General features: G+C 55.1%; 1 protein-coding gene across 1 annotated transcript in view; it reads right to left on the bottom strand.

The window, feature by feature from the left end:
* LOC119978135 (peroxisome proliferator-activated receptor delta-like) overlaps positions 1-25,395 on the bottom strand; it is a 97,256-nt gene that overhangs the window by 30,473 nt on the left and 41,388 nt on the right. Inside the window, exon 5 of the mRNA XM_038819558.1 lies at positions 17,885-18,087. Coding sequence (XP_038675486.1) covers positions 17,885-18,087 — 203 coding nt within the window. The remainder of the gene's footprint in view (positions 1-17,884; positions 18,088-25,395) is intronic.

Here is a 25,395-nt window from a genome sequence, read left to right as displayed (position 1 = left end):
CCCTTGTCTATTTTCCAATCTACACTGACACAACAAAGTCCACAATGGGGTGGGCATGGCACTTGCCCTGATGGCCACTCGACTTACGCTGGTGACGGAGCAATCCAGAGTCACCTATGCTGGGGTGGTGGTCTCTTCGGCCTCCACTACCCCCGCAATCCTTCTGGTGGCTAACCCAGAAACTGCAGGTTAAATGCTACGCTTACCCCACCGTCACCACAGAGGTATGCACCAGGGTTGGCAACCTCGCAGCCATTGTGGCCGTCACTCGGGTGTACGGGAAGATCGTGCTTTTCCTGAGGGCCGAGATGGCAGTCCACTTCGCATTTGAAAAGGGGGTCATGGTGGCGGGATCTACGTGGCGGTGGACCCACCTGAGGCCACCGCCAAGAGGGTCATACACTCCAATGTCCTTATGGATCTCCTGTACCCCTACCTCCAACTACTGGGGGAGGTACATTCTGAGGTAGCGCCGCTCCCTCTTGGCCTAATGAATGCCCCCCTCAGGCACATCTACTCCTTCTGGCGCTAGGTTTTTGTCCGGCTGTCCCAGGAGGAGGTATTAGTGGGGGGATTAGAAGTCTTTCATCAATGGGAGACTTTCCGTATATTTTGTCTGCAGATGGCGTGCGGTGCCTTGCCTGCCCCTCTCCTGACGTTACCACCCAACCCCCTTGAGGGGACACCACGTCGGTGCCTACCAAGCCATCAGTTTCCAGAGGATGGAAGCCATCCTGGAGCTCCAGCTCGGGGTTGATGGAACCATCAATTCACGAGACACGTGCTTTAAGATATGAGCAGTGATTTTAATCTACTTACTACAGAGCCAGCCTGTTACCCGTTGAACTCTCGATGAACTGCAGGCTGGCTCTGGACACGATTATTTATACAGCAGTCTAGGGGGAGGAGTTGTGGGCGGAGCCAAGGGTGGAGCCCTGTACAAACTCCTGAGCATTCCCAGAGCTACTCCCCCTAGTGGTCAGATAACGGTACTGCGCTTACAATGCAATTGGTAAATACAGTGTGAATTACTAAGTTACATTCACCCCCTGCAAAAAAATCAAGTCCAGCGGGGGTTGTGGTCTACAAAGTCTGTCCGGTGGTCGAACTGTCCGCTGTGATCTGCAGAGCACCGGGGTTGTAGCCTCTTGCGGTGGCTGGATGGGTGTTGTGTGCTGGGGTACAATGGCGGACTCCAGGGAGGGTTGTGTCCGAGCTTCACACTCTTGTGGTTCGACCGGGGACTGGGGGCGCTGGGGGCTGGCCAGCGCGTGTGCACTGAACTGGTGGAGCGAGCTCGTGGGCTCGGGAACGCGAGGGGGCAGCAGCATGGGGTGTAGGGTGAGGGGTCCTTCTGTGGGGGTAGAGGGGGCGTTGGATCCGGCGGGTGCCAGATCCCGGAGGGATACTGTGTCCTGGCGGCCGTCAGGGAACTCGACAAAGGCGCACTGGGGGTTGGAGTGGAACAGGCGCACCTTCTCAACAAGGGGGTCGGTTTTGTGTGCCCTGACGTGTTTCCTCAGGAGTACCGGGCCCGGTGTCCTCAGCCATGCCGGAAGTGAGACCCCCGTGGTAGTGCCCCTGGAAAAAATGAAGAGCCTCTCGTGAGGGGTCTGATTGGTCGCTGTGCATAAGAGGGACCTAACAGCGTGGAGCGCGTCTGGGAGGACTTGGAGCTTTCTAGACCGGAGGGTCAGTAGGACGGTCTTCCAGACCGTCGCGTTCTCCCTTTCCACCTGCCCGTTCCCCCTGGGGTTGTAGCTGGTAGTTCTGCTCGAGGCAATGCCCTTGTCGAGCAGGTACTGACGCAGCTCGTCGCTCATGAAGGACGAACCCCGGTCGCTGTATACGTAGCTGGGGAAACCAAACAGGGTGAAGATACTATGCAGGGCCCTAATGACTGTGTGGGAGGTCATGTCGCGGCACAGGATAGCAAATGGGAAACGGGAGAACTCATCTACGACGTTTAGAAAGTAACCGTTCTTGTTAGTTATGGGGAGTGGCCCTTTGAAATCAATCGTGAGGCGTTCAAAGGGCCTAGAAGCCTTGACCAGGTGGGCCCTGTCTGGTCTATAGAAGTGCGGTTTGCACTCCGCACAGATCGGGCAGTCCCTGGTGACCGCTTTTACCTCCTCGTTGGAGAAAGGCAGGTTTCGGGCTCTGATGTAGTGGGCGAGCCGGGTGACCCCCAGGTGGCGGAGGTCGTTGTGGATGACTTTCAGTCGGTCAATCTGCACGCTGGCTCATGTCCTGCGGGATAGGGCATCCGGAGGCTCGTTGAGCTTCCCGGGTCGCTACTTAATATCGTAATTATAGGTGGCGTGTTCGATCCTCCACCGAAGAATTTTATCATTTTTTATTTTGCCCCTTTGCGAATTATCAAACATAAAGGCAACCGATCTTTGGTCGGTGATGAGGGTGAACCTCCTACCTGCGAGGTAGTGCCTCCAGTAACGAATAGCCTCCACAATGGCTTGTGCTTCTTTCTCGACTGAGGAGTGTCGGAGTTCTGAAGCGGAGAGGGTACGGGAGAAAAATGCAACTGGTCTCCCTGCCTGATTTAGTGTGGCTGCTAGAGCTACCTCTGAGGCGTCGCTCTCAACCTGGAATGGAGTGGATTCATCCACCGCCCGCATGGCTGCTTTGGCGATGTCCTCCTTGATGTAGTTGAAGGCCTGGCGTGCCTCAGCTGACAGGGGAAATCGTGTGGCCTTAAAGAGTGGGCGGGCTTTGTCTGCATATTGAGGGACCCACTGGGTGTAGTAGGAGAAGAAGCCCAAACACCGTTTGAGGGCCTTGGGGCAATGGGGGAGGGGGAGTTCTAAGAGGGGGCGCATACGGTCCGGGTCTGGGCCCAGGACTCCGTTTTCCACGACGTAGCCGAGGATGGCCAGTTTGTTTGTGCGGAAAACGCATTTCTCTTTGTTGTAGGTGATGTTTAATTTCTGTGCCGTCTGGAAAAAACGGTGGAGGTTGGCTTCGTGGTCCTGCTGGTCATAGCCGCAGATGGTGCAGATGGCACAGGTTAATAGGGCTGTTAAGAAGGCATATGGTGTGCTAGCCTTTATCAGTAGGGGGATTGAGTTTCGGAGCCACAAGGTCATGCTGCAGCTGTACATAACTCTGGTGCGGCCGCTCCTGGAGTACTGCGTGCAGTTCTGGTCACCACATTATAGGAAGGATGTGGAAGCTTTGGAAAGGGTTCAGAGGAGATTTACTAGGATGTTGCCTGGTATGGAGGGAAGGTCTTACGAGGAAAGGCTCAGGGAATTGAGGTTGTTTTCGTTAGAGAGGAGAAGGCTGAGAGGTGACTTAATAGAGACAAATAAGATAGTCAGAGGGTTAGATAGGGTGGACAGTGAGAGTCTCTTTCCTCGGATGGTGATGACCAACACGAGGGGACATAGCTTTAAATTGAGGGGTAGTAGATATAGGACAGATGTCAGAGGCAGTTTCTTTACTCAGAGAGTAGTATGGGTGTGGAACGCCCTGCCTGCAACAGTAGTAGACTCGCCAACTTTAAGGGCATTTAAGTGGTCACTGGATAGACATATGGATGAAAATGGAATAGTGTAGGTCAAATAGGTTTCAGATGGTTTGACAGGTCGGTGCAACATCGAGGGCCGAAGAGCCCGTACTGCGCTGTAATGTTCTATGTTCTATGTTCTATGGTGACATTGTCCAAGTACGGAAACGTGGCCCGCAGCCCGTACTGGTCCACCATTCGGTCCATTGCTCGTTGGAACACCGAGACCCCATTAGTGACGCCGAAGGGGACCCGGAGGAAATGGAAGAGGCGGCCATCGGCCTCGAATGCCGTGTAGTGGCGGTCCTCTGGGCGGATTGGGAGCTGGTGGTATGCAGACTTCAGATCCACCGTGGAAAAGAGCCGATACTGGGCGATCTGATTTACCACGTCTGCAATCCTGGGGAGGGGATACGCGTCGAGGAGCGTAAATCTATTTATGGTCTGACTATAGTCGACAACCATGCGGAATTTTTCCCCGGTCTTAACGACCACCACCTGAGCTCTCCAGGGACTATTGCTGGCCTCTATAATCACCTCACTGAGAAGCCTTCGGACCTCCGATCTGATAAATACCCTATCCTGCAGGCTGTATCGCCTGCCAAGAGTGGCTACGGGTTTACAGTCCTTTGTGAGATTGGCGAAGAGAGGAGGGGGGGGGGGGGGGGGGGGGAGATTCGCAGCATAGCAAGGCTACAGATAGTGAGTGGGGGCAGGGGCCCGCCGAAGCTGAGGGTGAGGCTCTTAAGGTTACATTGAAAATCTAGGCCTAATAAGAGTGGCGCGCAGAGGTCGGGCAAAACGTAGAGTTGAAATTTTGAGTAGCTACCGCCTCGGATCGTGGCGGTGCACCCCTGGATCTGGACAGAGTGGGAACCTGAAGCGAGCGAGATAGTTTGCCGCACGGGGAACGAACAGCGTCTTACCAGGTCTGGGTGTATGAAGCTCTCAGTGCTCCCGGAGTCGAAAAGGTATGGCGTCTTTTACCCGTTGATTTGGACCTCTGCCATCGAATTTCGCAGATGCTTCGGGCGTGATTGATCCAGGGTGACTGCGCCGAGTTGCGGGTCGCGTGACGAGCGCACGGGGAGGTCGTACTCTTCCGATGAGTTGTCAGAGTGAAAAGTGAAAGTGAAAATCGCTTATTGTCACGAGTAGGCTTCAATGAAGTTACTGTGAAAAGCCCCTAGTCGCCACATTCCGCCGCCTGTCCGGGGAGGCTGGTACGGGAATCGAACCGTGCTGCTGGCCTGCTTGGTCTGCTTTAAAAGCCAGCGATTTAGCTGAGTGAGCTAAACCAGCCCCAGTGTGGAGATGCAGGTCGGGCCCGTGGATCACACATGGCGGGCGGCGAGGAAGATGGCGTCCAAGATGGCGGCCCCCATGAGTTGCACGTGGCCGGCCGCGTGGTGGAGGTTTGCCAAGATGGCGGCCCCCATGGATCGCACGTGGCGGGAGGAGTCGGGGCATAGGCCGCAGCGTTTCGGGCCCCGCGGGCCTGGGGAGCGATTACTTTGTGCCTCTGGGGAGTTGGAAGCTGGGGCCCTTTTTGCGAGGCACACTCTCGCGTAGTGGCCTTTCCGCCCGCAGCTGCTGCAGGTCGCGTTGCGGGCCGGGCAGTGCTGCCGCGGGTGCTGATTTTGGCCGCAGAAATGGCAGGCTGGAGCAGAATAGTGGCTGGCTGGAGCAGCATGGTGGCTGGGCGGCCGCGTGGTACAGGCCTGGGGGAGTCGCTGGTCGGGGGCCCATGATTGGGTCCGCGGGGAACGAGGCGAGGCTGCGGAAGGAGACCTCCATCGTGGTAGCAATCTCCGCAGTTGTTTCTAAGTCTTGGGCCCCCTTTTCCAGCAGTCTTTGGCGCACATAATTAGACCCGAGGCCTGCTACAAAATCATCGCGTACAGCAAGTTCTCTATGTTCAGCCGCAGTAACCGCTTGATAATTACAGTCATTTGATAGATTATTGAGCGCTCTTAGAAATTCGGCGAGTGATTCTGTAGGCCGCTGGCGGCGAGTCGTGAACACATGGCGTGCATAAACTTCGTTAATGGGCCTTACATACATCTTATCTAGTATCGCTAGCGCTGCAGTATATGAACCGGCCGAGTTTAGTTGCGTAGAGATTCTGTGGCTCACCCTCGCGTGCAGTAGACTTAACTTCTGTTCCTCTGTCGTTTCGGCTGTGCTCGCTTCTGCCAGGTAGGCCTAAAAGCACCGCAGCCAGTGGGAGAAGATTTATTTTGCCTCTGCATCCTGTGGGTCGAGTTCCAGGCGTCCAGGCTTGAGGGCTGATTCCATGATCGATCCTGACTGTTCTTAAGTAGATTAAATTGATGGAACCATCAATTCACGAGACACGTGCTTTAAGATATGAACAGTGGTTTTAATCTACTCACTACAGAGCCAGCCTGTTACCCGTTGAACTCTCGATGAACTGCAGGCTGGCTCTGGACACGGTTATTTATACAGCAGTCTAGGGGGGGGGGGGGGGGGGGGGGGGGGAGTTGTGGGCGGAGCCACGGGTGGAGCCCTGTACAAACTCCTGAGCATTCCCAGAGCTACTCCCCCTAGTGGTCGGATAACGCTACTGCGCTTACAATGATATTGGTAAATACAGTGTGAATTACTAAGTTACATTCACCACAGAGGTCTACTGACAGAACTTATCCCCCGGTCAACAAGGGAACCAGCGGTACTAAGGCCAACCCCGAGCCGATGCATGGATCAGCGAAGTCACGTCCTCAGGGGCAGAGTGTCCAGATAAGGGAAGGGGTGATGCGAAGACGGAGGATTCCTCGGTGCAGGCCACCCCTTGTAAGCAGCGCCACCTCTTAGAGGGGGCAGGCAGGGAGAAAAATATCATGACCCTCCCCTGGTGCAGAGAGGGTGGCGCCCCGACCCCTGCCCCTCGACATCATACCGTGCCGCGGCAAGAAAACGGAAAAGGTGAAGCACGTCTCAACCTCTGAGCTGTCACAGCCCCCCGAGCAGGATACCTTGGGGCCGGGTGCGAGCGGGACCCCCTCCGAGGGCTCATTCCAACCGGTGCAATTTTGACCCTCGTGGCATTAGTTTTCACGACACCGGAGGGCTATAGCAGCTCCCTGACCTCAGTGTCATTGAGCGTGGTGGCGTGGAGGGCCCCCCCACTCTCTGCCCAACTTCCGACGTCAGGCACTTCCATCTCCATTCTTGAGCAATTCCCGGAATTATTTCCGAATCTTTCTAGTAGCCCGGTATCACAAGAGGAGCAGGGGTCTGAGCCACCCTCTGGCCTAGTTACCCGTGAGGAACCCGTCTTGTCGACGATCCAGGGGGTGGGATCGAGGCAGAGCCAGAACTGGCTGGTAGGTCCACGCCGCCCGTCACACTCAACGTGGTGGGACTCAACGGGGGGATGATTTTGAGTCCATCTGCAACAAGGCGGTGGACTCCCTGGTGCCCTACACTGATCTCTCATCCCAGAGTGGACCTCCGGGTCTTTCTACATGTCAACCATGGTCGCTGAAACAGAGTGCAGCTGGCCCTCGACCGGTGGTCGGACATGGCGCTGCTCATTAAGTCTTCCCAAGCCTACCTTAAAGAGGCGGGAGACACGGATATGACTGAGCAGAGCTGGCTGAAATCTTTCCTCGCCGAACTCCAGACGAAGCGAAGGTGCACGCACTCCTCTGCTCCCTTCAAGCACTAAAAAGGTGACAGTGAAGCTGGCACGTTACTGCTGACATGGAGGTGACCATATCCAGCCGCATCATCATAAGCAGCAGGGACACGCTCCGCAGGTTCCGGAACTTCTCGGTCCTCCAGGACAGGAAGTATACGGCATATTTCCTGCAAGAAACCCACAACGCTCTGGGAGATGAAGCCACATGGCTCCTGGAGTGGCGAGGGTGGGTCTACATGAGTCACCTGACCTCACCTTTAGGCAGGGTGGCTATCTTGATGGCCTTGCATTTTCAGCTAGAGATCTTGGGGGTCAAGGAGCCAGTGCCAGGCCAACTGTTGCACCTGACGGTCCATGATGGGGGGGGGGGGGGGGGGGGGGGGGGGGGGTGCGAGGTACTTCACTTTGCAACTGTCGGCGCTCCCCAGGCTGTCCAGCAGCAGACAACTTTCTTCAAGCAAGTGTCCACTCATCTTGGCACCATCACCACAGGCGAGTACATCGTCTGCGAGAGGGGTGGGGGGGGGGGGGGGGGGGGTGCGATTTTAACAGCACCCTCAGGACGACGGACCACCTAGGTACCCAGTGCAGCTCTCGTGTGGTGAAGTGAAGAAACTTCATTGACTTGGTGGACATCTGGCGGGCTCCATCCTGACTCCAGCGTCTTCATTTTTGCGATGCCTGGGGTCGGTGCATCTAGAATCTACATTTCAAGGGTGTACCTGCCCTGTGTCCCAATGGCCTCTGTGCAGCAGGTGCCATGCTTGGACCACTGCATGGTGTGGGCGGAGCTCGCCCTGTCTCGTACTCAGTTGCGGTCCACGTACTGGCACTTTAACAACCTGCTCCTAAAGGACAAGAGGTTCCTGGGCTTGTTTTGTTTCTGGACCAGCTGGAGAAGGAAGCGGGGAGGTTTACCCTCCTTGAGGCTATGGTGAGACGTGGGAAAGACTCACGTGCGTACCATCTATCAGGAGTATGCGAGGGGGGTTGACAATCCAGGGTCAAGGAGTTAGAGAAGGAGCTGCTTGATCAGGAATCACGTCTTGGTCAGCCCGATGAAGACCCGGCCCTGCGGAAGTAGAGAAAAGAAAGACGAGCTGCGGATCCTGCAACTTGTCGGGTCCCGCGGTGCGCATGTGAGGTCACAGAGCTAGATCCTCACGGAACATGGACGGCAGCTTTCCCTCCTTCTACTCGCTGGAAAAAAGGCACAGGGTCCAGCAGCTCCTTACGCTGCTGGCCAAAATCCGAAGCTTCTACAGTGCCTTTTTCGCCCCAGATCTGTCCAGCCAGGAAGCTTGTAGAGTTTTGTGGGAGGACCTACAGCAGGTCGCCAGGAGTCTTCATGCCACTATAAGCGTCTGCACGGTAGCACAGTGGTTAGCAATGTTGCCTCACAGCGCCAAGGTCTCAGGTTTAATTGCTGGCTTCGGTCACTGTGAGGATAATGCGCTTTCTCCCCGTGTCTGCGTGGGTTTCCTCCGGGTGCTCCGGTTTCCTCCCACAGTCCAAAGATGTGCGGGTTAGATGGATTGACCATGATAAATTTCCCTTAGTGCCCAAAAAGGGATAGGCGGGGTTACTGGGTTATGGGGATAGGGTGGAGGCGTGGTCTTAAGTTGGGTGCTCTTTCAAAGAGCCGGTGCAGACTCGATGGGCCGAATGGCCTCCTTCTGCACTGTAAATTCTATAATTCTAAGCCTGGAGGTGCTGACTGGCGTCCTCGACAGCCTGTCCAGGGGCAAAACCCTAGGGCTGTATGGGCTGACCCTGGAGTTCTTCAGGGCATTTTGGGGCGTCCTTGGGAGCGACTACGTGGGAGTCCTGGGGGACAAGTATCGCGACCAGGGAGTATCCCCTATCGTGGTGCAGGACCACCATTGCTCTACTGCCAAGGGGTGGGGGGGGGGGGATGTCTGCCACCTTAAAAACAGGCGACCGGTCTCCCTCTTCAGCACGGACTATAAGATCTTCGCCAAGAAACATGTTTGCACCTTGGCACCATGCTGGACCACATAATCCACCCTGACCAGTCCTACACAGTACCGAGATGCACAATTCCGGGTCCACATTCATCTGGTCCAGGGCCTGGTCCATCATTCAGAGAGAGCTGGTCTGTCGGGCGCCTTCCTGTCCCTTGATCAAGAGAAGGCATTTGACAGGGTAGATCACGAATATTCATTCGGGACTCTGCAAGCATTTGGGTTCGGGACGCATTTTGTCGCCCAGATCCAACTTCTGTACAATGTCACAGAGTATCTCGTTAAGGTTAATGGGTCTCTGACGGCGCCCCTTCACTTTGGGAGAGGAGTGCGTCAGGGCTACCCCTTGTCTGGCCAACTTGTCTGGCCAACTCTATTCTGTTTGCATGGAGCCTTTCTGGCACCTCCTGTTGAGGGACTGGTTCTGCACGGGCTGGGCATTGGGGTGGTCCGCTCAGCTTACACTGATGATGTGTTCCTCTTGTTCACCAACTCTGCTGAGTTGCAGAAGATGCGAGAGTGCCAGGTGTGTACTCCACCGCGTCCTCTGCCAGGATCAATTCAGCCGAAGTCGGCCCGTGGCAGATGAACCCCCTCCCAAAGGAGCTTCAGGCCTTTCACCTGGATCAGGACCAACCTCCTCTACTTGGGAGTCCATATTTCCCTGACTAAGAAATCTTGGCCGGCTAACTGGCAGGAGCTGGAGGCCAATGTCACTGTTTGCTTGAGACCTTGGACAGGACTGCTCCGAGAGCTGTCTTACAAAATTCAAGTTTGCATCATAAACCAGCTGATAGCCTCCATGTTGTGGTACCAGCTGGTCACTTTGACCCCTCCCCCTGTCTCCAGAGAATGCTTGTAGAGTTCTTCTGGTACAAAAGACTGCATTGGGTCACTGCTGAGGTTCTGAGTCTCCCGGTTGGGGAAGGAGGCCAGGTGTTGGTGCGTCTTTGCTCCCAAGTGATGACCTTCCGCCGTCAGACTCTGCAGCGGTACCTTTACTTTGAGCCCCCTCCACTATGGTGAGCCCTGGCGACGCATTTCTTCAGCCAGGTGCACAGCCTGAATTATGACGTGTAGCTCCTGTTCATTGATCTGCAGGGTCTTTGTTACCCTCTGCATGCGCTGCCCATCTTTTACCAGGACCTTCTCTGAGTCTGGAGCATGCTCGCCCCGCGCTGCAGCTCTCCTCCATCAGGAGTGGTGGCTATCATCAGAGAGCCGCTACTCAGGAATTCACACCTCCACCAATACCATTTGCAGTGGCTGGCGGAGGAGTGAGCTGTGGCTGCCCGGATGACCAGAATCGAGGACCTCCTGGGTGGCGAAGGAGTGGGCTGGATGACCCTCCACGAGTTAGCACAACGTGCGGTGGTGAATGTCCGGCTCATGGCCAATGTCATCACAGAACTCAAAACGTTTGTGCTTGGACCTGATGCCACTCACTGTCTGGAGGACGCGCAGGTGTGCAGTGGTATCCCGTCTGAGCGAACCCCTGCTCGGATGGTGCCCCATTGGCCCCTTAATTTGCACTCCCATTTGATGTTTTTAAGTTTCCGTTCATCTTTGTTACGTTTGGCAGTGTCCCTATCAGGAGCGGCCCTTTTTGTTCTGAAGTTTGTTTCCTTTCTTCTATACGGCAGCACGGTAGCATAGTGGTTAGCACAATTGCTTCACAGCGGCAGGGTCGCAGGTTCGATTCCTGGCTCGGGTCACTGTCTGTCTGTGCAGAGTCTGCACATTCTCCCCGTGTCTGCGTGGGTTTCCTCTGGGTGCTCCGGTTTCCTCCCACAGTCCAAAGATGTGCAGGTTAAGTGGATTGGCCATGGTAAATTGCCCTTAGTGCCCAAAATTGCCTTTAGGGTTGGGTGGGGTTACGGGGTTATGGGGATAGGGTGGAGGTGTGGGCTAGGGTGGAGACTCGATGGGCAGAATGGCCTCATTCTGCGCTGTAAATTCTATGAAAATAAGCATCTATGACCTCAAAAAGAGTGACCAATCCACCCAATCGACACATCTTTGAATTAAAAAGGGAAATCGATTGAAACATATAAGGTTTTGAGTGGGCTCGACTGGAAGGAAATTTGCTCTTGTGAGAGAATCTAAAACTAAGGGTCCTTGGTAGCCTTTCCACTTGGGATATCTCATGCTGTTTGAAAATGTCAGAGGTGAGGAGGAATTTCTTATTTCAGAGGGTTGTTAGTCTTTGGACAGGGAGCAGTGGAGGCTGCGTCATTGAATATATTCAAGGTCAAGTTAGGCAGACTTTTGATCGAGAGTGAGTTAAGAGTTATGGAAACAGGCAGGAAAGTAGAGTTAAAGCCAGAATCAGACCAGCCATGATCTTATTATATGATGGAGCAAGTTCAGTGGACCGAATAGCCTCTGCTCTTATTGCTTATCAATTGCATGCAGTAAGTGGATTAGGGAATCAACCACGCAGGTGCTGTGCCTCAGGGTGTTTGTGTATGATGTAACTTTGAAACACAACAGTTTGTACAATTAATTACCTGAAGAGATCATTTTTCTCAGTAAAGATCAGGAGACTTGTGAAAAAACACCTCCATTGTCTCAAGGATAAATTTAAATCATTTTAGCAGCCTCTACACTTCAAAGTACTAACTTCATGTCTCCATTACCAACAATTACCTCAAACAGCTGCAGCTCTTGGACTTTGGTGTCATTAGAATTCAAACTATCTGAACCTGCAGTGTTTGCCTCTTTCACCCCTCGCTTTCCAGTCTCTGATTCTCAACCTACACAAAATTCAGTTAATCCAAAACTCTGCTTGTTCCTATCCCAACAAATACTAATCCACTCATTCATCGGGCAGGATTTTCCGTTGGCTGACGCCAAAATCGTGAAATGTGATTAGGTGGAGAATAGGCTCCGACACCAAAGTTGCGGCGGGTGCCGATTGTCAGCAAATCGGAATTCTCCATCACATCGACAGCGGCGTAAGTGCTGTCCGGAACGCACATACAAGTACACACCATTTGCATGTCATTAGCGGGCCCGACCCAGTATTCTGTGGGGCCTCCGCAATCCCCCGCCTCCGACTGGCTGAGTTTCTGACAGTGCGGTTCACTTGTGCTTTTAAAATCGTTGATGAAACCGGCGTTGTGACTGCTGGGGAGAGAGAGGGGCTATGGAAAATGTCCAATATCTGCCTGAGCCAGGGGGAGTAGTGAGGGGTGGCCAGGAGGTGGGCCGTGGGGTCGGGGTGGACGGGCACGGAACACCATTGCCGCAGACTGCATGGCAGCCATGCAGCTGCACACACCGCTAACAGCCCACTGTGAACTTAGAGCCATGGGCCGTATTGGTGCCCCCCCCCCCCCCCCCGCCACCCAAGGGTGCCCTCTGGCTACAGCTGACGCATCAGCTGTATGGCCGCTCCCGAGCACAACCAGTGCCACCTTCTCGGCTGGGATGAGTGTGTGTGGGGATTGTAATGTGTACGTGGGTCTGCAGCTTGTCAGCCTCCCGAGTCAACTACGGACCCGGCAAGTCCCGCACCATTTTTCATGGAATTGATTGTGTTCCACGTGGCTCCGGTGCTGACCCCTCCACATTCGCTGAATCGATCCAGGTTTGGCAGCGGTTTTGCTGCCGCTTAGTCTCAGAAATTGAGAATCCCACCCATCATCTCTGCATTTGACAATCTGAGCTGGCTTGCAAACTCCATTCAAAACTCTCATCATGGTTAAGTCCCTCATGGCACCCTTCTTTAGCCCTACAATCCCACAACTCCCCATCACCCCTTGGACTCTGGCCTGAATCTATTGCTGGTCGCTCATCTAGACCTTTGGGTCTGTGGTGAGATAACCACTGTAGTTATGTGTACTGCAGTAGGGGGATGTATGCCTGTACCTGTAATACAGGTTCCTCCGGTCAGCCCCTGCCGGCTAGCTCCGCCCACAGGGAGCTTGTGTATAAATATGTATGAGAGCTGCTCAGACCCTCAGTCTACAGTTGCGGATGGAGGGACAACATCGTACAGCAATAAATCCTCTATTGTACTAGTCTCTCGGCTTTGAGTATAATTGTTAGCGCCACAATTTATTGCTGTACGATTTCCCAGTCACCATGGACATCAGAGTCAAGCCTGACCGTCTGCAGCTGGATCCACATTCGCCTCACGCCAGAAAAGACTTTGATCACTGGCTCGCAGTCTTCGAGGCCTACATCTCTTCAGCACACCCTCCCCCGACGGAGGCTCAGAAAAAGCAACTCCTGTACTCCAGACTTAGCTCCAGTGTCTTTCCGCTAATTCGAGATGCGACCGACTACACCGCAGCTATGGAACTGCTCAAGGAGAATTATGCACCATCGACGAACACCCTGTTTGCGAGGCATCAACTTTCTACTCGCGTCCAGCAGCCGGGTGAGTCGATTCAGGACTTCTGGAGGGCCCTTATACCTCTGGTACGAGACTGCGACTGCCGGGCCCTCACAGCCGCGGAACATTCGGATTTACTCATGCGCGATGCCTTCGTTACAGGCATTGCATCGGACCCCATCCGGCAACGACTGCTGGAAGGGGTCGCCCCCGACCTCGCGGCCGCAAAGGCCCTGGCGCTCTCCATGACGGCCGCCTCCCGTAGTGCGCACACTTACTCCGCTAGCCACTCGGCCCACCCGTCCTACCCCTCGTGGACCCCGCAAACGGCTCCCCAGGCCCATCCGTCCCACCCCTCGTGGACCCCGCAAACGGCCCCCCCCAGCAGCCGCCCCCGCGCACCATGCCTGCGCTGCCCGCCGCACCGCACCCCCTGGGGGTCCCCACTGTTACTTCTGCGGCCAACAGAAGCACCCTCGCCAACGCTGCCCGGCCCGCACAGCGACCTGCAAAGCTTGTGGAAAGAAAGGCCACTTTGCAGCGGTGTGTCAGTCCCGGACGGTCGCCGCTATCGCGCCGCCGGTCCCCACGCCTCAGCCGCTCCCTCAATGGGCCCCGCCGTCCGCTTCCCCCGACCCCACGTGCAATCAGTGGGCGCCGCCATCTTTTGCCGCCCCCGCCACGTGCGTTCCATGGGCGCCGCCATTTTGTTCCGACCCCATAACGTGCGCTCCATGGACGCCGCCATTTTACCCACAGGTACTGCGGATGCCGCCATCTCGTCTCCAGGGGCCGCCATCACGGGACACGGGTCGCTACCGCTCCTCGTCGGACTCATCTGACTCAACCGCCGACCAACCACTGCTCGCCTCCATTACGCTCGACCAGTCCCGTCCTCGCAACCCTCTTCCACATCGGTGCTGGTCAACGGCCGTGTGACCTCCTGCCTCATCGACTCCGGGAGCACCGAGAGCTTCGTCCACCCGGACACGGTAAGGCGCTATTCCCTTGCGATCCATCCCGCCGACCGGCAGATCTCCCTTGCCTCCGGTTCCCACTCTGTCCCGATCCGGGGTTTCTGCCTGGTTAAACTCACTGTACAGGGTGTGGAATTCGACCGTTTCCGTCTGTACATTCTTCCCGACCTCTGCACTTCACTCCTACTAGGCCTGGATTTCCAGTGCAATCTCCAGAGCCTCACCCTCAAATTCGGTGGACCCCTACCTCCCCTCACCGTTTGCGGCCTCGCGACCCTCAAGGTCGAGCCCCCCTCCCTCTTTGCCAATCTGACTGTGGATTGCAAGCCCGTCGCCACCAGGAGCAGACGGTACAGCACCCAGGACAAGGCATTCATCAGGTCCGAAGTCCAGCAGCTGCTTCGGGAGGGTATCATCGAGGCCAGCAACAGCCCTTGGAGAGCCCAGGTGGTAGTGGTTAAGACCGGGGAGAAGCACAGGATGGTCATGGACTACAGCCAGACCATCAACCGGTACACGCAGCTCGACGCGTACCCCCTCCCCCGCATTTCTGATATGGTCAATCAGATTGCACAGTACCGGGTCTTCTCTACTATTGACCTGAAATCCACCTACCACCAGCTCCCCATCCGTAAATCGGACCGTCCCTACACTGCCTTTGAGGCGGACGGTCGTCTGTACCAATTTCTGAGGGTTCCCTTCGGCGTCACGAATGGGGTCTCGGTCTTTCAGCGAGAAATGGACCGAATGGTTGACCGGTACGAATTGCAGGCCACCTTCCCGTACCTCGACAATGTCACCATCTGCGGCCATGACCAGCAGGACCATGATGCCAACCTTTATAAATTCCTCCACACCGCATCTCTCCTTAATCTCACGTACAACAAGGAGAAATGCGTGTTCCGCACAGACCGCTTAGCCATCCTTGGCTACGTAGTCCAAAACGGACTACTGGGGCCCGATCCCGACCGCATGCGCCCCCTCATGGAGCTCCAAACTCCCCACTGCCCCAAGGCCCTCAAACGCTGCCTTGGGTTTTTCTCTTATTACGCCCAGTGGGTCCCGCAATACGCAGACAAGGCCCGGCCACTTATCCAGTCCACACATTTTCCCCTCTCGGCCGAGGCACAACAGGCCTTCGCCTGCATTCGATCTGACATAGCCAGGGCGGGGATGCACGCCGTAGACGAGACTCTGCCTTTCCAAGTAGAGAGCGACGCTTCAGATGTCGCCCTTGCCGCCACGCTGAATCAGGCCGGCAGACCCGTGGCATTCTTTTCACGCACCCTCCACGCCTCCGAAATTCGGCATTCCTCTGTCGAAAAGGAAGCCCAGGCAATCGTTGAAGCGGTGCGGCACTGGAGGCATTACCTGGCCGGCAGGAGATTCGCTCTCCTCACTGACCAACGGTCGGTAGCCTTCATGTTCAACAACGCGCAGCGGGGCAAGATCAAGAATGACAAAATCTTGCGGTGGAGAATCGAGCTCTCCACCTTTAACTACGAGATCTTGTATCGCCCCGGCAAGCTCAACGAACCCCCAGACGCCCTCTCCCGAGGTACATGTGCCAGTGCACAAGTGAACCAGCTCCGTGCCTTGCACGACAGCCTTTGCCATCCGGGGGTCACCCGCTTGTACCATCTGATCAAAGCCCGCAATCTGCCCTACTCCGTCGAGGAAGTACGGACAGTCACCAGAGACTGTCAGATCTGTGCGGAGTGCAAGCCGCGCTTCTACCGGCCAGATCGCGCGCGCCTGGTGAAAGCATCCCGCCCCTTTGAACGCCTCAGCGTGGACTTCAAAGGGCCCCTTCCCTCTACCGACCGCAACACCTACATCATTAGTGTGGTCGATGAATTTTCTAGGTTCCCCTTTGCCATCCCATGCCCAGATATGGCGTCTGCCACCGTCATCAAGGCCCTGGATTCCATTTTCGCCCTGTTCGGTTTCCCCGACTATATCCACAGTGACAGGGGATCCTCATTCATGAGCGATGAGCTGCGTCAGTTCCTGCTCAGCAGGGGTATCGCCTCCAGCAGGACGACCAGCTACAACCCCCGGGGAAACGGGAAGGTAGAGAGGGAGAACGGGACGGTATGGAGGGCCGTCCAGCTGGCCCTACGGTCCAGGAACCTCCCAGCCGCTCGCTGGCAGCAGGTCCTCCCTGACGCGCTCCATTCCATTCGGTCACTACTGTGCACCGCAACTAACAGTACACCCCATGAACGTGTTTTTGCCTTCCCTAGGAAGTCCACATCCGGAGTGTCGCTCCCGACTTGGCTCACGACTCCGGGCCCAGTCCTTCTCCGTAGGCATGTACGGCACCACAAGGCTGAACCCCTGGTGGACAAAGTACGCCTTCTCCACGCCAACCCTCAGTATGCCTACGTGGAGTTCCCCGACGGCCGCCAGGACACAGTCTCGCTCCGGGACCTGGCTCCCTCAGGTGCCGATCCCATGCCCACACCCCTTCCTGCGCCAACCCCAGCGCCCCCCTATTCGTCCCCATCAGGTCCATCCCTCATCCCCCTGCCCACCCTGGAGGACATGGAAGATTTCGGCTTGCTCTCGGAGTCATCCCGCCAGCAGCCAGCACCAACACCGGCAGCACCATCGGGGCCATCACCGCCTGTGCCGACGTCACCACCACAGCTACGCCGATCACAGCGGAACGTCCGACCACCAATTCGGCTCAACCTGTAACCTGCTAACCGGATGGACTCTTGATTTTCCTTGTTGGACCCTCTTGTAAATAGCATCCTTTGTATTAGAGTTACATGTCACCCCCGCCGGACTCATTTTTACAGGGGGTGAATGTGGTGAGATAACCACTGTAGTTTCAGCCCCTGCCGGCTAGCTCCGCCCACAGGGAGCTTATGTATAAATGCATGAGAGCTGCTCAGACCCTCAGTCTACAGTTGCGGATGGAGGGACAACATCGTACAGCAATAAAGCCTCTATTGTACTAGTCTCTCGGCTTTGAGTATAATTGTTAGCGCCACAGGGTCTACAATTCTATTCCTATAACTTCTCTGCCACACTGCTTCCATCTTTTCCTATAAGACCCACTTTAAAAGCCACCGATTTAGCCAAGCTTTCAGCCACCCCTTCCAAAGAAGCCTCCTTTGGGACAGCATTTGTTTTTGTCTGATTAGCACTTGGGGAATATTTTGCTATGTTAAAGGCACTGCATAAATGAAATCTGTTGTTGCTGTTCTTCATTGGCTGTGAAGCATTGAGGGCTGACAAGAGAATGTGAAGTGCACCATATTGCTGCAATGTTCTGTTCTTGTTTCTTATAAGTGCTGCCAATATTGAGTGTTATGGGAGCACCTATATTGACCACGAAATTCAGCCTAGGATCAATAAGGCTCGTCTCCCATTACTTACAGGGTCCTTGGTCGCCTTTCCACTTAGGATATCTCGTGCTTTCTTCTTAGTCATATTGAAGTTCTTCAGATATGCATCGTAAACATGTTTCGCCAGTGATTTCAGATCAGCTATTAGTGGGTTTTGAACTGTTGTTTCACTAGCTAGAAGTCCCGCAACTAGCTTTTTCTTTTCTGCTTCAGGCATTCGGCCAAATCGGATGGCTGTTACCAAAGAAAAATAAAATTAGGCTTGGCAAAGAATTCAGTTTGTTTAAGTATTTTAACATTGGCTTAAATTTAAATTATTAGGCCGGTTAGTGAATAGTGAGTCTGTTTTCAGCAAGTATCAATCGTGGCAGACTGCATTACCATAGAAGTTTAACCCAAGGTCGTCAGCACAAATTGAAAACAGGCAGTTCTCCTCTGTGGTAACAATTGTAACACAGTAACCCTTTAACTTTAACCTTCCAACATGCAAGAACCAGTGATCATACTGTTCTTCCCGATTGTTGTCCCGTCAATTCCAGAAATAGCAAAGGATAATCATGAACTATAGAAACAATAGCTGTGAATATATTACAACGGTGAAACACAAACTGACCGGCGTTGAGGACACTATAAAACAAACAAGGACTGACAAGAGATTTACACAGTATCTTTCAGGTCCTATTTTTGGAGGAAAACAGGTAGCCAATTTACATGCAGGAAGCCCTCAAAGGCAGCAATGAGGTGAATGAACAGTTATAATGTTTGTGGTGGCACTGATTGAAAGTGAATGTTGGCCAGCACACGTGGGTACCTCCCTCCTCTTTTTCATAGTAAGAAGTCTTACAACACCAGGTTAAAGTCCAACAGGTTTGTTTCAAACACGAGCTTTCGGAGCACGGCTCCTTCTTCAGGTGATTCACCTGAAGAAGGAGCCGTGCTCCGAAAGCTCGTGTTTGAAACAAACCTGTTGGACTTTAACCTGGTGTTGTAAGACTTCTTACTGTGCTCACCCCAGTCCAACGCCGGCATCTCCACATCATGGCTCTTTTTCATAAAAGCGCTGCAGCTGCGGGATCTGTTACAGCCACCTGAACAGGTCTAAATGTTACTCAAAAGATGAGGGCAATGTTTGAGAGTTTACAATTAACTCTGAAGTTGTGTCTCCCAACATATTCATGGAATTTTTTAAAAACTAGGCGTGACTAGTTAATTTTTTTTTCTTTCCTTTCCTCTTCCGATTCAGTAATCAGGATCAGAAACATTGGATGATTATCCTTCCTCCACAGTCTGGGGACAGTGAAACCAATTCTTATTGCAAATTTGCCACATCAGGCAAGCACAAATAACTCAACAGTGCAATGTGCACAATTATTTTTAAAGACAGGAATAATTCAAAAGGGAATCAACACGAGCTGAACAATTGAGGTGAATGAAGTTGTGGCAAGTTATTAACCAACTCTGATTTTTAGCTTATTTCTCCCATGTCAGATGCTTGTATAGCATAATACTGAAACAAGTTCCGGTTGCGGCTATGCGGAGCTAAGCCGCACGTTCGGCAGCTCCCGCTATTTAGGGACTTTTGGGCCATTTCGAGGGCCCCAAACGGCGCTGTTTCTACGCATCCCGGTGGGGGAAGGTGCCTGGAAGAACTTGCCCCACACTATATGGTGCTCACCCGGAGTGGGAAGAAGAAAAAGGCTGCAGTAACTCCCCCAAAAAAACGGGGGAAGAAAAACAAAATGGCGGCCGGCGCTCCCGCTATTTAGGGACTTTTGGGCCGTTTTGAGGGCCCCAAACGGCGCTGTTTCTACGCATCCCGGTGGGGGAAGGTGCCTGGAAGAACTTGCCCCACACTATATGGTGAAAAAGGCTGCAGTAACTCCCCAAAAAGAACGGGGGAAGAAAACAAAATAGCAGCCGGCGCTCCCGCTATTTAGGGACTTTTGGGCCGTTTCGAGGGCCCCAAACGGCGCTGTTTCTACGGATCCCGGTGGGGGAAGGTGCCTGGAAGAATTTGCCCCACACTATATGGTGAAAAAGGCTGCAGTAACTCCCCAAAAAAACAAGGGAAGAAAAACAAAATAGCAGCCGGCGCTCCCGCTATTTAGGGACTTTTGGGCCGTTTCGAGGGCCCCAAACGGCGCTGTTTCTACGCATCCCGGTGGGGAAAGGTGCCTGGAAGAACTTGCCCCACACTATATGGTGAAAAAGGCTGCAGTAACTCCCCAAATAAAACGGGGGAAGAAAAACAAAATGGCGGCCGGCGCAACACCTGAGGACTGGTGGAAGTGGGCGCAGGAGCAACAGGCCTCGCTCCTACATTGTTTTGCTGAGCTGAAGGCTGAGCTGCTGGACTCCATGAATGCAACTACGACCAAGCTGCTTGGGACCCAGGCGGCTCAGGAGGAGTCTATTCGGGAGTTGCAGCGGCAGGCCGTTGAAAGAGAGGAGGAGGCCGTGGTCCTCGTGGGGAAAGTGGAGTTGCACGAGGCACTTCATAAAAAGTGGCAGGACCGCTTGGAGGAGCTGGACATTCGCACGAGGCGAAAGAATCTGAGGATCCTGGGTACTGGCGGAGGGGCTGGAGGGGTCGGAGGGGTCGGATCTCCCGGCGTATGTGACCACGATGTTGAGCTCGTTGATCGGAGCGGGGTCCTTCCATTTGACCCTGGAGCTCGAGGGAGCGCACAAAGTGATGGCCAGGAGGCCCAAGGCAGGTGAGCCCCCGAGGGCAGTGCTGGTGCGGTTCCACCGATTCAGTGACCGGGAGTGTGTGTTGCGCTGGGCCAAGAAAGAGAGGAGCAGTAAATGGGAGAATTCGGTAGTGAGGATCTACCAGGACTGGAGTGCGGAGGTGGCTAAGCGGCGGGCCGGGTTCAACCGGACGAAGGCGGTGCTTCATGCTAAGCAGGTCAGGTTTGGAATGCTGCAGCCTGCGCGCCTGTGGGTGACATACAAGGACCGGCACCATTACTTTGAGTCCCTGGAGGAGGCGTGGGCCTTTGTACAGGCGGAGAAGCTGGACTCGAACTAGGGCCTGGGGACATACTTTGGCCGGCGTTGTTTCCGCTGTGGCTGTTTTGTTCCAACTGTTTCAACTTTTTTAACTTCGACATGTGTGTTATGTATGCTGGTTTTCTGTTTGCTCTGTTTACGGGTGGGTTTGTTTGTTGGGCATGGTTGTGGGTTAGGTGGGGAGTGTTGGGGGTTTGTGTTCTATATGTTCTCTTCTGTGCGGGGCTGGGGATTGAGGGGAAACTGGATTTTGGGGAACTGCGTCAGAAGGGTGGGGTGTGGCAGTGTGAAAGCGTGGGCTTTCCTCTGGTTTCCCGCACTGCGGGGCAGGGGGGTGGAGCTTGCGGTGGGGGCGGGGCCTCTACGGGTCTTCTTTCACGCGTTGCAGCAATGCCAAGGAGGTGTGGCAAGAGGGGGATGACCCCATGCCGGGAGGGGATAGGTTTTGGCGGGAGCTGCCGGGGTCAGCAGAAGTCAGCTGACTCACGGAAGTACCATGGAGGGTGCGTCGCGGCTAGGAGGGGTTCTAGCCTGGGGGGGGGAATACCGGGTTGCTGCTGGAACGACTAGGAAGGAGCCGATGGGGGCCGGGGGGGGAAGAGGAGAGGCGCTATCGCCATGGGGAACGGGTCATGCGGGGTGTGCTGGCCTGGGGCGAACATCTGCCAAGCTATGGCTAGTCGGCGGGGGAGGGGGGCAGGTTGCCCTCTGATCCGGCTGATTACCTGGAACGTGAGGGGGCTGAACGGGCCGGTTAAGAGAACCAGGGTGTTCTCCCATCTAAGGGGGTTGAAGGCGGACGTGGCTATGTTCCAGGAGACCCACCTGAAGGTGGCGGACCAGGTCCGTCTGAGGAAGGGGTGGGTGGGGCAGGTTTATCATTCAGGATTGGACGCGAAGAACCGGGGGGTGGCGATTCTAGTGGGGAAGAGGGTGGCATTTGAGGCGGCTGAGGTGGTGTCGGACAAGAAGGGCAGATATATCATGGTGAGGGGTAGGCTGCAGGGAGAGAAGGTGGTGCTGGTGAACGTGTATGCCCCGAATTGGGATGATGCTGGCTTCATGAGGCGATTGTTGGGCCACATCCCGGACCTGGAGGCAGGGGGCCTGATCATGGGGGGAGATGTTAACACAGTGCTGGATCCCACACTGGACCGGTCCAGTTCAAGGACGGGTAGGAGACCGGCGGCGGCCAAAGTGCTGAGGGGATACATGGACCAGATGGGAGGGGTGGATCCCTGGAGGTTTGGGAAACCGAGAGCGCGGGAGTATTCCTTTTTCCTCTCACGTCCATAGGGTTTATTCCCGGATAGACTTTTTTGTCCTGAGCAGGGGATTGATTCCGAGGGTGCAGGATGCCGAGTACTCAGCCATCTGGAGATGGGAGAGGCGCGGGACCAGCACCCGCTTTGGCGCCTGGATGTGAGGATGCTGGCAGAGGAGGAGGTGTGTAAGAGGGTTCGGAGAAGCATTGAGGGGTATCTGGATACCAATGATACGGGGGAGGTCCAGGTGGGGATGGTCTGGGAGGCTCTGAAAGCAGTGATCCGGGGGGAGCTGATCTCCATCCGGGCCCACAGGGAAAGGAGGGAGAGGAAGGTGAGGGAGAGACTGGTGGGAGAGCTTCTGGAGGTGGACAGGAGATATGCGGAGGCACCGGAGGAAGGGTTGCTGGGAGAACGGCGCAGGTTGCAGGCCAATTTTGACTTGCTGACCACCAGAAAGGTGGAGACACAGTGGAGGAGGGCGCAGGGTGCGGTATATGAGTATGGAGAGAAGGCAAGCAGGATGTTGGCGCATTAGCTCCGTAGGCGAGATGCGGCTAGGAAAATTGGGGGAGTGAAGGATGGGGGTGGAAATGTAGTGCAGAAGGGGACAGAAGTAAACGGGGTCTTTTGGGACTTTTACGAGGGATTGTACCGGTCGGAACCTCCGAGGGGGAGAGAGGGGCTGGAGAGCTTCATGAACAGGCTATTTTTCCCAAGGGTTCAAGAGAGGCTGGTAGAGGGGCTGGGGGCGCCGATAGAGTTGGAGGAGCTAGTCAGGGGGATCGGGCAAATGCAGTCAGGTAAGGCCCCGGGGCCGGACGGGTTCCCGGCAGAATTTTACAAAAAATATGCGGACCTGGTGGGTCCCCTGCTGGTGCGAACTTTCAATGAGGCGTGGGAGGGGGGGCTTTGCCCCCGACGATGTCGCGGGCACTGATCTCTTTGATCCTAAAACGGGATAAGGACCCCTTGCAGTGCGGATCATATAGGCCTTTCTCGCTCCTTAACGTAGACGCTAAGTTGCTGGCGAAGATCCTGGCTACCAGGATAGAGGATTGTGTGCCAGAGGTAATTCATGAAGATCAGACAGGATTTGTCAAGGGGCGGCAGCTCAACACGAAAGTGCGGAGACTGCTCAATGTTATCATGATGCCTGCAGTGGAGGGGGAGGCGGAGATAGTGGTGGCGCTGGACGCAGAGAAAGCGTTTGATAGAGTTGAGTGGGGGTACCTGTGGGAGGTGCTGGAGAGGTTTGGATTTGGGGAGGGATTCATCAAATGGGTGAGGCTGCTCTACGCGGCGCGCGATGGCGAGTGTAGTCACAAATGGAAGGAGATCGGAGTATTTTAGGCTCTATCGTGGGACCAGGCAGGGGTGTCCCCTGTCCCCCCTGCTCTTTGCACTGGCGATTGAACCGCTGGCCATGGCGTTGAGGGAGTCAGGGAAATGGAGGGGTCTGGTGCGGGGTGGGGAGGAGCACCGGGTATCGCTGTATGCGGACGACCTGCTGTTATATGTGGCGGACCCAGAGGGGGGAATGCCGGGGGTGATGGAGCTGTTAGCGGAATTTGGGGGCTTCTCGGGCTATAAGCTAAACTTAGGAAAGAGCGAGGTGTAGTGCACCCGGGAGATCAGGAGGAGGGAATTGGGAGGCTCCCCTTCAGGAGGGCAGTGAAGAGTTTCAGGTACCTGGGGGTGCAGGTGGCCAGGAGTTGGGGGGTTCTTCATAAGCTTAACTTCACCAGACTAGGGGAACAGATGGAGGAGGAATTTAAAAGGTGGGACATGGTGCCGCTATCGCTGGCGGGCAGAGTGCAATCCGTCAAAATGACGGTTCTCCCGAGGTTCTTGTTCCTCTTCCAGTGCTTGCCCATCTTTATCCCTAGGGAATTTTTAAAAAGGGTGACCAGCAGCATCATGGGATTTGTTTGGGCGCATGGCACCCCGAGGGTGAAGAGGGTCTTCTTGGAGCGGAGTAGAGATGGGGGGGGGGGGGGGGGCTGGCGTTGCCCAACCTCTCGGGGTACTACTGGGCGGCCAACGTGTCAATGGTGCGTAAGTGGGTGATGGAGGGGGAGGGGGCAGCATGGAAACGGATGGAGAGAGCGTCCTGTGGGGATACAAGCCTGGGGGCCCTGGTAACGGCGCCGTGGCCGCTCCCTCCCACGAGGTATACGACGAGTCCGGTGGTGGCGGCTACCCTCAAGATTTGGGGGCAGTGGAGGCGACATAGGGGAGCTGGGGGGCTCGATGGAGGCTCCGTTAAGGGGGAACCATAGGTTCGTCCCGGGGAACATGGATGGGGGATTCAGGGATGGTATAGAGCGGGCATTAGACAGCTGAGGGAGCTGTTTATCAACGCACGGTTTGCGAGCCTGGGGGAGTTGGAGGAGAAATTTGGGCTCCCGCCGGGAAACATGTTTAGATATCTGCAGGTAAAGGCATTTGCTAGACAGCAGGTGGAGGGATTCCCTACGCTCCCCGCGAGGGGGGTGAGTGACGGGGTGCTCTCGGGGGTCTGGGTCGGGGAGGGGAAGATATCCGATATCTACAAGCTTATGCAGGAGGTGGAAGAGGCGTCAGTAGAGGAGCTGAAAACGAAGTGGGAGGGGGAACTGGGGGACGATCGAAGACGGGACATGGGCTGATGCCCTGGAGAGGGTAAATTCTTCCTCCTCGTGTGCGCGGCTTAGCCTCATTCAATTCAAGATGCTGCATAGGGCCCACATGACTGGGACGAGGATGAGTAGGTTCTTTGGGGGTGAAGATAGGTGTGTCAGGTGCTCGGGGAGTCCAGCGAACCATGCCCATATGTTCTGGGCATGCCCGGCATTGGAGGAGTTCTGGAAGGGGGTGGCGAGGACGGTGTCAAGGGTGGTGGGATCCAGGGTCAAGCCAGGATGGGGACTCACGATCTTTGGGGTTGGGGTAGAGCCGGGAGTGCAGGAGGCGAAAGAGGCCGGTGTGCTGGCCTTTGCGTCCCTAGTAGCCCGGCGAAGGATTTTGCTACAATGGAAGGACGCGAGGCCCCCAAGCGTGGAGACCTGGATCAATGACATGGCGGGCTTCATTAAGCTTGAGAAGGTCAAATTCGCCCTGAGAGGATCGGTGCAAGGGTTCTTTAAACGGTGGCAACCTTTCCTCGACTTTCAGGCTCAACGATAGGGTACTGGGACAGTAGCAGCAGCAACCCGGGGGGGGGGGGGGGGGGGGGGGGGGGGACGTTGATTATGTTTGCTTATTTTATTTAAATTTGATT

This window comes from Scyliorhinus canicula, chromosome 15 (genome assembly GCF_902713615.1).
Source record: "Scyliorhinus canicula chromosome 15, sScyCan1.1, whole genome shotgun sequence".
NCBI lineage: Eukaryota > Metazoa > Chordata > Chondrichthyes > Carcharhiniformes > Scyliorhinidae > Scyliorhinus > Scyliorhinus canicula.
Note: the sequence above shows the minus strand (reverse complement) of the source record. Positions and strands in the feature narration are given on the sequence as shown.